Genomic DNA, 15,007 nt, shown 5'->3' on the forward strand with positions numbered 1-15,007 from the left:
TTCTGGGGACAAATGCATGCTTTGCCCACTGCACCAGAGTATAATACAAGAAAATGCTGAGTCTCAGAACTCTCTTCAATCAACACATGTTCCCTGTCTGAGGTCACCCAGCTGCTCTGGAATGCAAAGGGGCATGATCTTGTATGGTGTTCATCATTGTGTCTTCATTGCCTGCAACGGTACCTGGCATATCATAGGCAAACAATAAACAGTGTTGAATGAATCAATAACTGAGTGAATAGTTTCTTCTGATTGTCTTAAATGCTTCATAATTGTTACTTATAACTCAATTTGGCTGCAGCATAGGCACATGAAAGGAAGTCATAGGAGATAAGGCTGAAAATATTGGTTGGCTCTAGATGATCTAAAAATAATCTAGCTAATAAATATCATGATGTAGAGGGAGAAACGTGACAGATGGTGCATGTGATGTGCTAAGTCCCCTATATTTATAAGGAGACTCAATATATCCAGTTGTTAACATTGATAAATCAAAAATAGAAACATTGTTTTATTATGCAAAGCTTTTTTTAAAAAAAAAAAAGAATGGAAACAGTATGCAGTGGTTGCTTTTGGGGAATGAGACTTGGAGAGACTTTATATTTCATTTTATACACCTTAGTGTCATTTGAAATAAACCTGATTTTAAAAGATCAAGTGAGCCCCAGGGCCTTGAATGCCAACCAGAAGAGGGCAGACTATTCTTTTTTTTTTTTTTTTTTTTTTTTTTTTTTTTTTTTTAATTTATTTATTATTATTATACTTTAAGTTGTAGGGTACATGTGCATAACGTGCAGGTTTGTTACATATGTATACTTGTGCCTTGTTGCTGTGCTGCACCCATCAACTCGTCATTTACATCAGGTATAACTCCCAATGCAATCCCTCCCCCCTCCCCCCTCCCCCTTCCCCCCTCCCCCCTCCCCATGATAGGCCCCGGTGTGTGATGTTCCCCTTCCTGAGTCCGAGTGATCTCATTGTTCAGTTCCCACCTATGAGTGAGAACATGCGGTGTTTGGTTTTCTGTTCTTGTGATAGTTTGCTAAGAATGATGGTTTCCAGCTGCATCCATGTCCCTACAAAGGACACAAACTCATCCTTTTTGATGGCTGCATAGTATTCCATGGTGTATATGTGCCACATTTTCTTAATCCAATCTGTCACTGATGGACATTTGGGTTGATTCCAAGTCTTTGCTATTGTGAATAGTGCCGCAATAAACATACGTGTGCATGTGTCTTTATAGCAGCATAATTTATAATCCTTTGGGTATATACCCAGTAATGGGATGGCTGGGTCATATGGTACATCTAGTTCTAGATCCTTGAGGAATCGCCATACTGTTTTCCATAATGGACAATCCTAAGTCAAAAGAACAAAGCTGGAGGCATCACGCTACCTGACTTCAAACTATACTACAAAGCTACAGTAACCAAAACAGCATGGTACTGGTACCAAAACAGAGATATAGACCAATGGAACAGAACAGAGTCCTCAGAAATAATACCACACATCTACAGCCATCTGATCTTTGACAAACCTGAGAGAAACAAGAAATGGGGAAAGGATTCCCTATTTAATAAATGGTGCTGGGAAAATTGGCTAGCCGTAAGTAGAAAGCTGAAACTGGATCCTTTCCTTACTCCTTATACGAAAATTAATTCAAGATGGATTAGAGACTTAAATGTTAGACCTAATACCATAAAAATCCTAGAGGAAAACCTAGGTAGTACCATTCAGGACATAGGCATGGGCAAAGACTTCATGTCTAAAACACCAAAAGCAACGGCAGCAAAAGCCAAAATTGACAAATGGGATCTCATTAAACTAAAGAGCTTCTGCACAGCAAAAGAAACTACCATCAGAGTGAACAGGCAACCTACAGAATGGGAGAAAATTTTTGCAATCTACTCATCTGACAAAGGGCTAATATCCAGAACCTACAAAGAACTCAAACAAATTTACAAGAAAAAAACAAACAACCCCATCAAAAAGTGGGCAAAGGAGATGAACAGACAGTTCTCAAAAGAAGACATTCATACAGCCAACAGACACATGAAAAAATGCTCATCATCACTGGCCATCAGAGAAATGCAAATCAAAACCACAATGAGATACCATCTCACACCAGTTAGAATGGCGATCATTAAAAAGTCAGGAAACAACAGGTGCTGGAGAGGATGTGGAGAAATAGGAACACTTTTACACTGTTGGTGGGATTGTAAACGAGGGCAGACTATTCTTTAGCTATGAAAGCTCATGTTGCTTGATTGATCTGCTTCCTGCAGAGGCTCCTTGTGGGCAACAAAAGACTTCAGGATGGTGATTCCTTGCAGGGAGTGGGGCCAGAGAGGGTAGGGGAGAAACCAAGAGAAGTGATTGGAGTCAGGGCAAATGCTGAGAAACATCTCATGTGGTTTCATGTGTTGTACTCTTATTTTCCAGCACCCTCTGCACAGGAAATCACAGGGTTGTTGAGCGTCTTGATAAGCTTTACTTAGTCATCAGTTTTCACTCCAGCTCCTGCAGGCATCTCCCCATCCTCAGCTGTTTGCCAGTCCCAGGAAAGCACTTCTCAACTCACCAACTCCAGTAGAAAGAAGGGTGTTAAGGTAAGAGTTTGTTCAAGAACCATCTTCTTTCAAAGGCAGTTTTGGTTTTTACCTTGGTCCACATCCTGATTAATTCATCAGGAAAAGGAGACAGGAAGCGCCTTTGAGGGAGCTTTGGATGCTGGCAGCTTAGATGGTGGGAGATCCGAATGGGGTCAGGCAGAGATTCGTCCCACTTCTGTTCTATCTACCTATATTCTCCCCTTTTCTTCAACCATTCAAATATGCAACTATGGAGAGAAAAAATGTGCTAATTTTAATTTAGGGGCAGGGTAGGATGAAGGCATTTCTTCCCTAAGCTAAATTGTTATTAATAACCTCAGGTTGCACCGATTTTCTTGTTATTCAAAAGGTTTTTTCTTCATATCTGTCATTGTCTCAGCAGAAAACACACATCACACACTCTAACAGGGTAGTTTAGAAGAGTTTAGTGAAGAGACTGTTTACAAAGGTGTGAATAGGGATTAAGGAAATATTAAAAGAATGTTGAAGCCCTCAAAGGCAAGTGATAGTGGAGGGCTGTTACCATTGCTAGGTCTGAAGTGATAAGGAGAAAGAGAGGTTCTGAGAACTCAGAATGTACTGTAGTGGTAGCTGTAACTGTAACTGTAGCTATGGCTACAGGAAATGGCCACCAGACAGGGCTATGTCCTTAGGTAGGAAAACACCGCCACTGCCAACTCACAGCCCTTCATGGAGCAGGGAGAGAGCCAGGAAATTTTTAAAAAATCACCCTTCAATCTCCTGCCAGGTAGCCCATTGATGAGGCACAGACATGTCTCCTCCCAGGATGCAAAGGCAGGTAGACAAGGGTGGACATGAGATCCTAATGGCAAATAGGAAATATCCGTTTCTTCCCATAGCCTCTTCTCAGTTTGTATTTCCTGAGACTTTCTCTATTAATGTGATTGAATCAATTTCTCATTCTATCACCTCCCTTTTTTTTTTTAATTGTTTGACCTTCCCATCTAGTGTCACTTCTTTGGACTAGTCTCTCACCATCATCATAAATGCCTTGAGAATGGAATGTGGTTGGAAAAAAAGGGATTGGGAATACATAGGTACTCCCAGGTATAAATACACAGGTATAAGTAATTTAAGTTTATGATTTTGGCTTATTTAAAAAGAAACCTATTATAGTGATAATCAAAAAGAATGTTTATTAGATTTGGGCTGATGACTCCAAGACATCAAACATCAAGGCTCCTTCCAATTTCTATTTCCCCATCCCTAAAGAGATACCCTTACCCTCGTGGTCCTACCTGGCTCCCAAACGCAGCAGCATTCCAGCCTGAGAGAAGAGAAAGAAAGAAAGAGTACAGGAGGAGCTGGTTATATCACCTTCTCTCACCTCCCCTTGACCATCACATATGGTTACGTGGTGCCATCAGCATAAAGGGAAGCTGAGAAATGGACTTTTTTCTGATTTAAGACTCAGAATTATTATGTGTGAGAAAAGGAGAATGGCTTTTGGGGCAACTAGCAGTCTCTATAGCCCCTGATTCTCTTTTAGCATCTGTGCTCAAATGGAGATTTTTCTCAAGACTGCCTCACAAATAGTGAATGATGTAGGCATGGAACAGAAATAAACCCAGGACAGGGCCCCAGGAGACTGGAGTTGGTATTGGACCTGCTTTTCACCATGGGATTCAGAAAACGGTTTTGTACACATTAAGCCTGTCTTTCTTTCTTTGTTACAAGAGCATATTACAATCGATGGCCTCCAAGGGACATGTGCTGGAGGCTGGGGATGCAATAGTGAACAACCACAACAAAAATGTTGAGTTTAATGAGGGAGATAAAAGAAAAAACAGACATACACTTAAAAATACAGGTGCAGACTGTGTTCAGTGCCACAAATAAAAAGGCCAACCTGCACTGAGGGACAACAACAGAAGTGGTTTTCCTCCATATCCTCATCTGGCCAACCAGGGCTACAGGAACTAAGACAGCATGTGATGGATGCATTCAGTCCTTGATGCCAATCCTGTACCCCCATGGAGGACTCATTCACTTTCCCCTTTGAGGCCTCCAACCCATGAGAGTTTTCTGCAGTGTGGAGTGATTGACAGCTGTTTTTCTGAAGCAAGAAAGAGCTCTTGCATTCAGTTGCTTATTCTCAGTTGCTTATTTTCAGTTGGCTTCTATTCTCATCTCCTTATTTGATTAATTTATCTTCCTGTTTCTTAAAGTTGCTTAATCTAGGCTTTAAAAAACTGCAATTTTGACATTCCATTTTGGATTTGATATGAGCATTATTTGTTGCTTTTCTCCTTTCTTCATGTGTAGTCGGCACTGAACCCTTGCAATGGGGCTGCAAGGCTGGTTAAGAACAAGCCCTCTGACACAGATCTGTGGGTTCAAATGCAGGCTCTACCACTTGTTTGTGAGACCTGGAGCATAGTACTCAATATATTTGTGCTTTAATCTACTTATCTGTAAAATGGGACTAATAATAGTACTGACTTCTCCGGGCTCTGAAGAGGATTTAAAGAGGCTATACCTGAGGAGCACTCAGCCAGCTGCTATTGTGCACCCCACTGTGAGTAAGGGCTCCTTCCCAAGTGTAATTGACATAGGCAGCTGGCTTTTCCCCCAAAGCCCTGCACAGTGTAAACGTGGTTCTTTTTTCCTAATTTCCCACTCCCTTCCCCAAATGATCCTTTTTCACAAGTGCTTTAATTCGCAAAGAAAGCTCAAAATCATCTGGGGGAAATAATGGGTCCCCCCCCTTACATGTATTCATACCTCAACACCCTCTAGTCACCTCTAGACACTAGACACTCTGAATTGCCGCCTCTCTCTCCTTTTCCCAAACTGCCCCCTTTTCCTCCAAGATACAGAAAAATTCAGATAAACCCTGAATCCTTTCCATAAACTGGAAGTTAAAACTCTTTTGGGTGCTGAGCAAAAGCCATATACTAGCCCTTCCTGGACTGAAGATATGACAGTGGCCATTATTCACTGTCTGTGCAGGCAGAAGCAATCCCTTCAAATACACCAGAGCTTTCCCAGAAGGAAACATGAGGAGTGATGTTTTCTTCATTTCTTTACATGTGTGTTTTTTAGTGACTAATTTCATTTTAAAATGTTGGTGTTCCATTTAGCCCAAATTTTCAACTACTCTTGGCTCCCCATGCATTCATTCATTCATTCATTCATTCATTCATTCATTCATTCATTCATATGTGGTAAAAACTTCTTGACTCTCCACTATGCCTTCACATTGAACTAGGCACTGAGGACACAGAAATGGATAAGAGAAAAATTCTTCCTGTTTTCATAAAGCTGACCCACTGAGCCATTTCTAGCCTGACAGGCCTGGCCATCCTCAGACCTGTCCTAGCAAGAAGTCACATCTCCTTTATGACCCTAAATCATGATCTCCATTCTAACTGTTAATGAACCCCTCTCAGTCATTATGGGTGGCCATGGGTCATGGCCTGGGTCATTTCTTCTGGCCCCTGAGAGGAAATCTATATGCCAGGATAAAAAGGATGCTGAACTCAGAGTCCTGTCTCTTGCTGTCCCACATATTCTGCCTAGACTTTTCTCCTCCTGCCTCTAGGAGACATGACATGGTGACAGTGAGTGCGGGTGTTTGGGCCTTAGAATATTCCCATATCAGTAGAGGATCTATCTTGTAATAGAAAGAGCCCAGGATTTAGAGTCAGCAAGAAATGAGTTTGAATCCAGGTGCTAGAACTCCCCGGCCTTTAATAAATGACTTAATCTCTTCAAGCCTCTGATTTCCTCTCCTGTAAAACAGGGGAGGTAATTACTACATAACAGGCTGGTCATGACAATCAGTGAACATGCAGCAGGTGTTCAAGTCTTGTTTTTGTTCCCAGGGGCGCCAGTGGAGGTTTTCTGAGCATGGATCCAACCACCCCGGCCTGGGGAACCGAAAGTACAACAATGAATGGAAATGATCAAGCCCTTCCTCTGCTTTGTGGCAAGGAGACCATGATCTCGGTCTTCCTGATCCTCTTCATTGCCCTGGTAGGGCTGGTAGGAAACGCGTTTGTGCTCTGGCTCCTGGGCTTCCGCATGCGCAGAAACGCCTTCTCTGTCTACGTCCTCAGCCTGGCCGGGGCCGACTTCCTCTTCCTCTGCTTCCAGATGACAAGTTGCCTGGCATACCTCATTAACTTCTTCGGTTCCATCTCCATCAATATCCCTAGCTTCTTCACTGTGATGACCTGTGCCTACCTTGCAGGCCTGAGCATGCTAAGCGCCATCAGCACCGAGCGCTGCCTGTCCGTCCTGTGGCCCATCTGGTACCGCTGCCGCCGCCCCAGACACCTGTCAGCGGTCATGTGTGTCCTGCTCTGGGCCCTGTCCCTGCTGCTGAGCATCTTGGAAGGGAAGTTCTGTGGCTTCTTATTTAGTGATGATGACCCTGGTTGGTGTCAGACATTTGATTTCATCACAGCAGCGTGGCTGATGTTTTTATTTGTGGTTCTCTGTGGATCCAGCCTGGCCCTGCTGGTCAGGATCCTCTGTGGCTCCCGGAGTCTGCCACTGACCAGGCTGTACCTGACCATCCTGCTCACCGTGCTGATCTTCCTCCTCTGCGGCCTGCCCTTCGGCATTCAGTGGTTCCTAATATTATGGATCTGGAAGAATTCTGTTGTGTTATTTTGTCATATTCATCCAATTTCAGTTGTCCTGTCGTCTTTTAACAGCAGTGCCAACCCTATCATTTACTTCTTCGTGGGCTCCTTTAGGAAGCAGTGGCGGCTCCGGCAGCCGATCCTCAAGCTGGCTCTCCAGAGGGCTCTGCAGGACACTGCTGAGGTGGATCACAGTGAAGGATGCTTCAGTCAGGGCACCCTGGAGATGTCCAGAAGCAGTCTGGTGTAGAGATGGACAGCCTCTACTTCCACAGATATATGTGGCTTTGAGAGGCAACTTTGCCCCTGTCTGTCTGATTTGCTAAACTTTCTCAGCCCTGATCTTAAAACAGTTAAGATAGTCCTTGTGAGGATTAAGTGAGACTGTGCCTACGAAACAAACACTAAGTGCAGTGTCTATGGAACTGCCTTACTCACTGGCCTCCACCACATCCCCATGGGAGCTTTGCCAACTCTGGGGTCCAGAACTGTTCCCACTTTTAATGAATCCTACCTTTGACAGAAGGCTGAAAGCAATGCAGAAAAGGTCTACATTTCTTTGGTCACTGCACTTGATAGGGACTCAAAGAATGTTATATATTTAATAAGTTTCTTTTTCTCTTCCATACAATTCCTGTCTCAACAAAATTAGAATTAAATTTAAATCTAGCTCCAAAAGAGCAGCTGTCTTTCATTTTGGTAGACCTTAGAATATGCCCCTAGCTTAATAAATCTTTGTTGAATAAATGGCTTAATAAATGAACAAACTGGTTAATTTTTATTTTAAACCTCTGAAAAGTTTTTTTTACCAGATCTGAGTAACTGTCTAAATTTATTGCTTTCACTACTTTTGAATTTTGCAAACATGAAATTAAGTTTTATAATTAGATAAATCAATGTCAACACATATTTAAAGTTTGAGGTAGACTGTCTTCCTGTGGTTTCCTTTCACATGCCATCCCTTAAAATCCCAGCTACACTTCTTCCCATCCCTTCCCCTTTGCCTTCGCCCTAATCCTCCCTCTCCGGGGGCTCTCTAATTCGTCCTGGAAGTTTCCAATGGTCTTATAGACTCTATGTTCTTGGAGGACAGGCTCTATGTCAGATTTACCTTTTATTCCAAAGAGCTCAGAGCATATATTTTATTAATTAAATTGCACATATTTTTAAAAGTTATGTGTTCCACAAAATCAAATACTAATTGTAAATGCTGCATCTTTTAATAAGTTTTTATTATTTTTAATTGAGGTATTATTAAGAGAATGATATGCACAGATCATAAATGTACAGCTTAATGAGTTTTGTTAAATGAATACACCTGTGTGACCCAAACTTTATTCAAGACAAAATATTTTCATTATCTCTGAAAGTTCCCCTGTGCTCCTCCCAGTCATTCCTCCTGCCCCTAGAGGCAACCATTGTTTCTATTTCCATCAACAAGTATTAGTTTTGCCTGACCTTTAACTGTATCTTTTTAGAATCATAATACGTGTATTTTTTGTTTCTGGCTCTTACACTCAACATAATATTTTCAAGATTTACCTATGTTATTGCATCTCATATATCAGTAGTTTGTTCCTTTCATAAAGCTGAGTACTATTTAATTGTGTGAGTGTACTATGGTGTAGCTATTTTCATATTGACAGACACGTGTGATGTTTTATGAATTTTTTGGCTATTTTAAATAAAGCTGCTGTAAGCATTCTTATTCAAGTCTTTTTGTAGATATATGTTTTCATTTCTCTTGTATAGACAACCTGGAATGAAATTGCAGAATGATGGAAAGATGTATGTTTAACTCTATAAGAAATTATCAAGCTATTTTCTAAAATGGTTATACCATTTCACATACTCACCAGCAATGTATGAGAGCTCCAGTTGCTCCACATGCTCCCAACAAACATGGTTTTGCCAGTGCTTGAATTTTAGTCATTGTAATGAGTGTTAAGTAGTATCTAATTGTGTTTTAATTTCCATAATGACTTATTAAATTGAGCATCTTTTATGTGTTTTTAGCTACTCTTTTTTTTGGCAGTGTCTGCTTAAGTTTTGCCTATTTTTATTAAGTATTTGTGTTTTTCATTATTAATTTGTATACATTTTTTCATATGCTGAATGATTTCTTTGGTGGTTATGTGTATTATACTTATCCAGCTGGTGGTTTGCCTATTCATTTTTACATATTTATTTATTTTTAATTAACAATTACATGTATTTATGGGGCACTATGTGATGTTTTGATCTATTTATACCTTGTAGAAAGACTAAATCAAACTAATTAACATATCCATCACCTTACCAACTTATTTGTGTGTGTGTAATGTGAAGGTTAAAAATTTATTCTTTAAACCAAACACTGCATGTTCTCACTTATAAGTGGGAACTGAACAATGAGAATACGTGAATACAGGGAGGTGAAGAACACACACTGGGGTCTGTTGGGGGGTGGAGTGGGGTGGGGGGAGGGAGAGCATTAGGAAAACTAAGTAATGCATGCTGGGCTTAATACCTAGGTGATGGGTTGATAGGTACACAAACCACCATGGCACACATTTATCTATATAACAAACCTGCATATCCTGCACATGTACCCCATAACTTAAAATAAAAATAAAAATAAAATTTAACATCTTTTTTTTTTTTTTTTTTTGAGACATAGTCTCAACTCTGTCACCTAGGCTGGAATGCGGTGGCACAATCTTGGTTCACTGCAACTTCTGCCTCCTGGGTTCAAGTGATTCTCATGCCTCAGCCTCCCAAGTAGCTGGGATTACAGGTGTGCCCTACCATGCCCGGCTAATTTTTAAAAATTTTTAGAGATGGGGTTTCACCTTGTTGACCTGGCTGGTCTTGAACTCCTGGCCTCAAGTGCTCCACCTGCCTCAGCCTCTCAAAGTGCTGGGATTATAGGCATAAGCCACTGCACATGGATGAATCTCTTCTTCTTCTTTAAAAAAGAAAAAAACCTTTTATTTTAGGTTCGGGGGGTACATGTGAAGGTTTGTTACATAGATAAACTCATGTTGTGGGGCTTTATTGTACAGATTATTTCAACACCAAGGTATTAAGCTCAGTATCCAATAGCTATCTTTTCTGATCCTCTCCCTCCTTCCACCCAGTGCCCTCGAGTAGACCCCAGTGTTGTTGTTCCTTTCTTTGTGTTGTGAGTTCTCATCATTTAGCTCCCATTTATAAGTGAGAACATGTGGCATTTGGTTTTCTGTTCCTGAATTAGTTTGCTGAGGATAATAGTCTCCAGCTCCATCCATGTTCCCACAAAAGACATGATCTCATTCTTTTTTATGGTTGAATAGTATTCCGTGGTGCATATGTTCCTCATTTTTTAAAACTTTTATTTTAGGTTTGGGGGTACCTGTGAACATTTGGTACATCGGTAAACATGTGTCATGGGGATTTGCTGTATAAATTATTTCATCACCCAGGTATTAAGCCGGGTACCCAATAGTTATCTTTTCTGCTCCCCTCCCACCTCCCACTTCCCATCAAGTAGACCCTGATATCTCTTGTTTTCTTCTTTATGTTCATAAGTTCTCATCATTTAGTTTTCACTTGTAAGTGAGAACATGTGGTATTTGGTTATATGTTCCTGTGTTCATTTGCTAAGGATGATAGCCTCCAGCTTAATTCACGTTCCCACAAAAGACATGACCTCATTCTTTTTATGGCTGCATAGTATTCCATGGTGTATATGTACCACATTTTCTTTATTCAATGTCATTGATGGGCACTTAGGTTGATTCTATGCCTTTGCTGTTGTGAATAGTGCTGCAGTGAACATTTACATGCATGTGTCTTTATGATACAATGCTTTATATTCCCCTGGGTATATACCCAGTAATGGGACTGCTCAGCTGAATGGTAGTTCTGCTTTTAGCTCTTTGAGGAATCACCATATTGCTTTCCACAATGATTGAACTAATTTACATTCCCACCAACAGTGTACAAGTATTTTCATTTCTCTGCAACCTCGCTAGCATTTGTTCTGTTTTGACTTTTTAATAGTAGCCATCCTGACTGGTTTGAGATGGTATCCCATTATGGTTTTGATTTGAATTTCCTTAATGATCAGTGATATTGAGCTTTTTTCATATGTTTGTTGGCAGCATGTATGTCTTCTTTTGAGAAGTATCTGTAAGTGTCCTTTGCCCACTTTTAATGAGGTTATTTCTCTCTTGTAAACTTGTCTAAGTTTTTAACAGAAACTGGATATTAGACCTTTGTCAGATAATTTGCAAATATTGTCTCCCATTTTGTAGGTTGTCTGTTTACTCTGTTAATAGTTTCTTTTCCTGTGCAAAAGCTTAATTAGATTCCATTTGTAAATTGTTGCTTTTGTTGCAATTGCTTTTGGTGTCTTCGTCATGAAATCTTTGCCCATTCCTAGGTCCAGCGTTTTTATAGTTTTGTGTTTTACACTTAAGTCTTTAATTCATCTTGAGTTGATTTTTGTATGTGGTATAAGAAAGGGGTCCAGCTTCAATATTTTGCATATGGCTAGTCAGTAATCCCAGCACCATTCATTGAATAGGAAGTCTTTTCCCCATCACTTGTTTTGGTCAGCTTTGTCAAAGATCAGATGGGTTGTAGATGTATGGCCTTATTTCTGGGCTGTCTATTCTGTTCCATTGGTCTATGTGCTTGTTTTTGTACCAGTATCATGCTGTTTTGGTTACTGTAACCTTGTAGTATAGTTTGAAGTCAGGTAATGTGATTCCTCCAGCTTTGTTCTTTTTGCTTAGGATTGCCTTGGCTATTCTGGCTCTTTTTTGGTTCTACATGAATTTTTAAACAGTTTTTTCTAGTTCTATGAAGAATGTCATTGGTAGTTTGATAAGAATAGCAAAAAATCTATTCTTATAGCAATGTTGAAATACACAATTCATTGTTATCAATTGTGGTGACAATGTAATGCAATGGATCACAAAAACTTATTTCTCCAGTTTAACTGCAACTTTGTACCCTTTGATAATCATCTTCCCTTTTCCATTTCTCTGTCCCTCTCTAGCCTCTACTCTGAGACTGACGTTTTTACATTTCACATGTAAGTGGGATTATACAGTATTTGTTTTTTTTTGTTTTTTTTTGTTTTGTTTTTTGAGATGGAGTCTGGCTCTGTCGTCCACGCTGGAGTGCAGTGGTGCGATCTCCACTCACTGCAAGCTCCACCGCCTCCTGGGTTCATGCCATTCTCCTGCCTCAGCCTCCCTAGAAGCTGGGACTACAGGCGCCCGCCACCATGCCCGGCTAATTTTTTTGTATTTTTGGTAGAGACGGGGTTTCACTGTGTTCTCCAGGATGGTCTCGATCTCCTGTCCTCGTGATCCGCCGGCCTCGGCCTCCTAAAGTGCTAGGATTACAGGCATGAGCCACTGCGCCTAGCCCAGTATTTATTTTTTTGTGCCTGCCTTATTTCACTTAGGATAATATCCTCCAGTTTCATCTATGTTGTCCAAATGACAAAACTTCTTTCTTTTTAAGGCTGTATAGTATTCCACTGTATATACTACATTTTATTTTTCTATTCCTTCATTAACAAATGCTTAGGTTGCTTTCATATATTAGCTATTGTAAATAATGCTGAAATAAACATGAGGTTGCTGATATCTCTTCAACATATTGATTTCAATTCCTTTGGATATAAACTCAGAAGTGGGATTGCTGGATCATATGGTAATTCCATTTTTAGTATTTTGAGAAACCTCCATTTCATTTTCCGAAATGGTTATACTAATTTACACTCCCACCAACAGTATGCGAGGGTTCTTTTTTCTCCACATACTTGCCAACACTTGTTACGTTTCATCTTTTTTATAATAGCCATTCTAACAGATGTGAGGTGACATCTTATTGCGGTTTTAATTTGCATTTCCCTGATGATCAGAGATGTTGAGCATTTTTAAATATATCTGTTGGCTATTTGTATGTCCTGTTTTGAGAAATGCCTGTTCAGGCCCTTTGCCCATTTTTATAGTTATACATTTTCTTGCCAAGGAGATGTTTGAGTTCCTTATACATTTTGGCTAAGAAGCCCTTATCATATGCATGGTTTGTAAATATTTTTTTTTTCAACATACGATTAACACATAATAATTGTACACATTTATGAGATACAACATCATGTTTCAATACTTAAACAAATTGTGTAATGATCAAATCAGGATAATTGACATATCCATCACCTTAAACACATTTGTGATGAAAATGTGTTTCAAAAATGTATCTTCTAGTTATTTTAAAATATACAATACATTATTGTATATACAATACTCTAGTTATCCTACTCTGCAATAGAGAGAGGTTTGCATATATTTGCTTCCATTTCATGGGTTGTCTTTTCACTCTGTTAATTGTTTCCTTTGTTATGCAATAGCTTTTGGTATGATGTAATCTCATTTGTATATTTTTGCTTTTGTTGTCTGTGTTTTTTGGGTCATATCCAATAAATTATTGTCCAGACCAATGTCACGAAACTTTCTCCTATGTTTTCTTCCAGTAGTTTTACAGTGTCAGGTCTTACATTTAAGTCTTTAATCTATTTTAATTTTTGTATGTGGTGAGAGATAAGTGTCTAATTTTATCTTCTGCATGTGGATATCCAGTATTCCCAAACAATTTATTGAAAAGACTATTTTTCCCCATTGTATATTCTTCATACTTTTATTGAAAATCAATTGACTGTGAATACTTGGGTTTATTTCTGGGATTTCTATCCTGTTTCATTGGTTGATGTGTCTATTTTTATGCCAGTACCATGCTGTTTTTATTACAATAGCTTTATAATATATTTTGAAGTCAGAGGGTCTGATACCTTCAGCTTTGTTCTTTTTCTCAAGATTTCTTGGGCTATTTGGGGCTTTTGTGGTTTCATAAGAATTTTAAGGTTATTTTTTTCTGTTTATGTAACAAATAACATTGGAATTTTGATAGAGATTGCATTGAATTTGTAGATCACTTTGGGTGATCTACAAGCACGGACATTTTAACAATATTAATTCTTCTAATCCATGAACATGAGATATCATTCCATTTATGTATTTTCAGTTTCTTTCATCAGTGTTTCAGAGTTTTCCATGTACAAAATTTTACCTCCTTGGTTAAATGTATTTCTAATTATTTTAATTTTGATGCTATTGTAAATGGAAACTGTTTTCTTATTTTTCAGATACTTCGTTATTAGTGCATAGCATTGCTACTAATTTTTGTATGTTGATTTTGTAACCTGAAACTTTGATTTTGAATCAGTTCTAGCCAGTTTTGGGGGAATCCTTAGGGTTTTCTACATTTCATTAGCAAACAGACAATTTCACTTTTTCCTTTCCTATTTAGATACTTTTTATTTCTTTTTCTTGCCTAACTGCTCTGGCTAGGACTTCCAGTACCATATGGAATAGAAGTGGCAAGAAAGAAATCATTGTCTTGTTCCTGTTCTTAGAGGACAAGCTTTCAATTTTTTACCATTGAGTTTGATGTTAGCTGTGGGCTTGTCATATATGTACTTTATCATGTTGAGGTGCATTCCTTCTATACGTATCTGACTGGGAATTTTAATCATGAACAGATATTGAATTTCATAAAAACTTTTTCTGCATCTATTCAGGTAATTGTGAGGTTTTGGCCTTCATTTTGTTAATATGGTATCACATTTATAAATTTGCATATGTTGAAGCATCCTTGCATCCTAGGGAGAAATCTCACTTGATCATGGTGAATGATCTCTTTAATATGTTGCTGAGTTTGCTTTGCTAGTATTTTACTGAG

General features: G+C 39.2%; 1 protein-coding gene across 1 annotated transcript; it reads left to right on the forward strand.

The window, feature by feature from the left end:
• Positions 1-2,513: 2,513 nt before the first annotated feature.
• MRGPRX2 (MAS related GPR family member X2) lies at positions 2,514-8,436 on the forward strand. The gene is made up of 2 exons (XM_015435307.3): positions 2,514-2,612; positions 6,464-8,436. Exon 2 carries the CDS (start codon positions 6,489-6,491, stop codon positions 7,476-7,478), a length of 990 nt encoding a protein of 329 aa, XP_015290793.3. The 5' UTR covers positions 2,514-2,612; positions 6,464-6,488; the 3' UTR covers positions 7,479-8,436.
• The last annotated feature ends 6,571 nt before the right edge of the window (positions 8,437-15,007 follow it).

The sequence above is a fragment of the Macaca fascicularis genome, chromosome 14, assembly GCF_037993035.2.
Source record: "Macaca fascicularis isolate 582-1 chromosome 14, T2T-MFA8v1.1".
NCBI classification, from domain to species: Eukaryota; Metazoa; Chordata; class Mammalia; order Primates; family Cercopithecidae; genus Macaca; species Macaca fascicularis.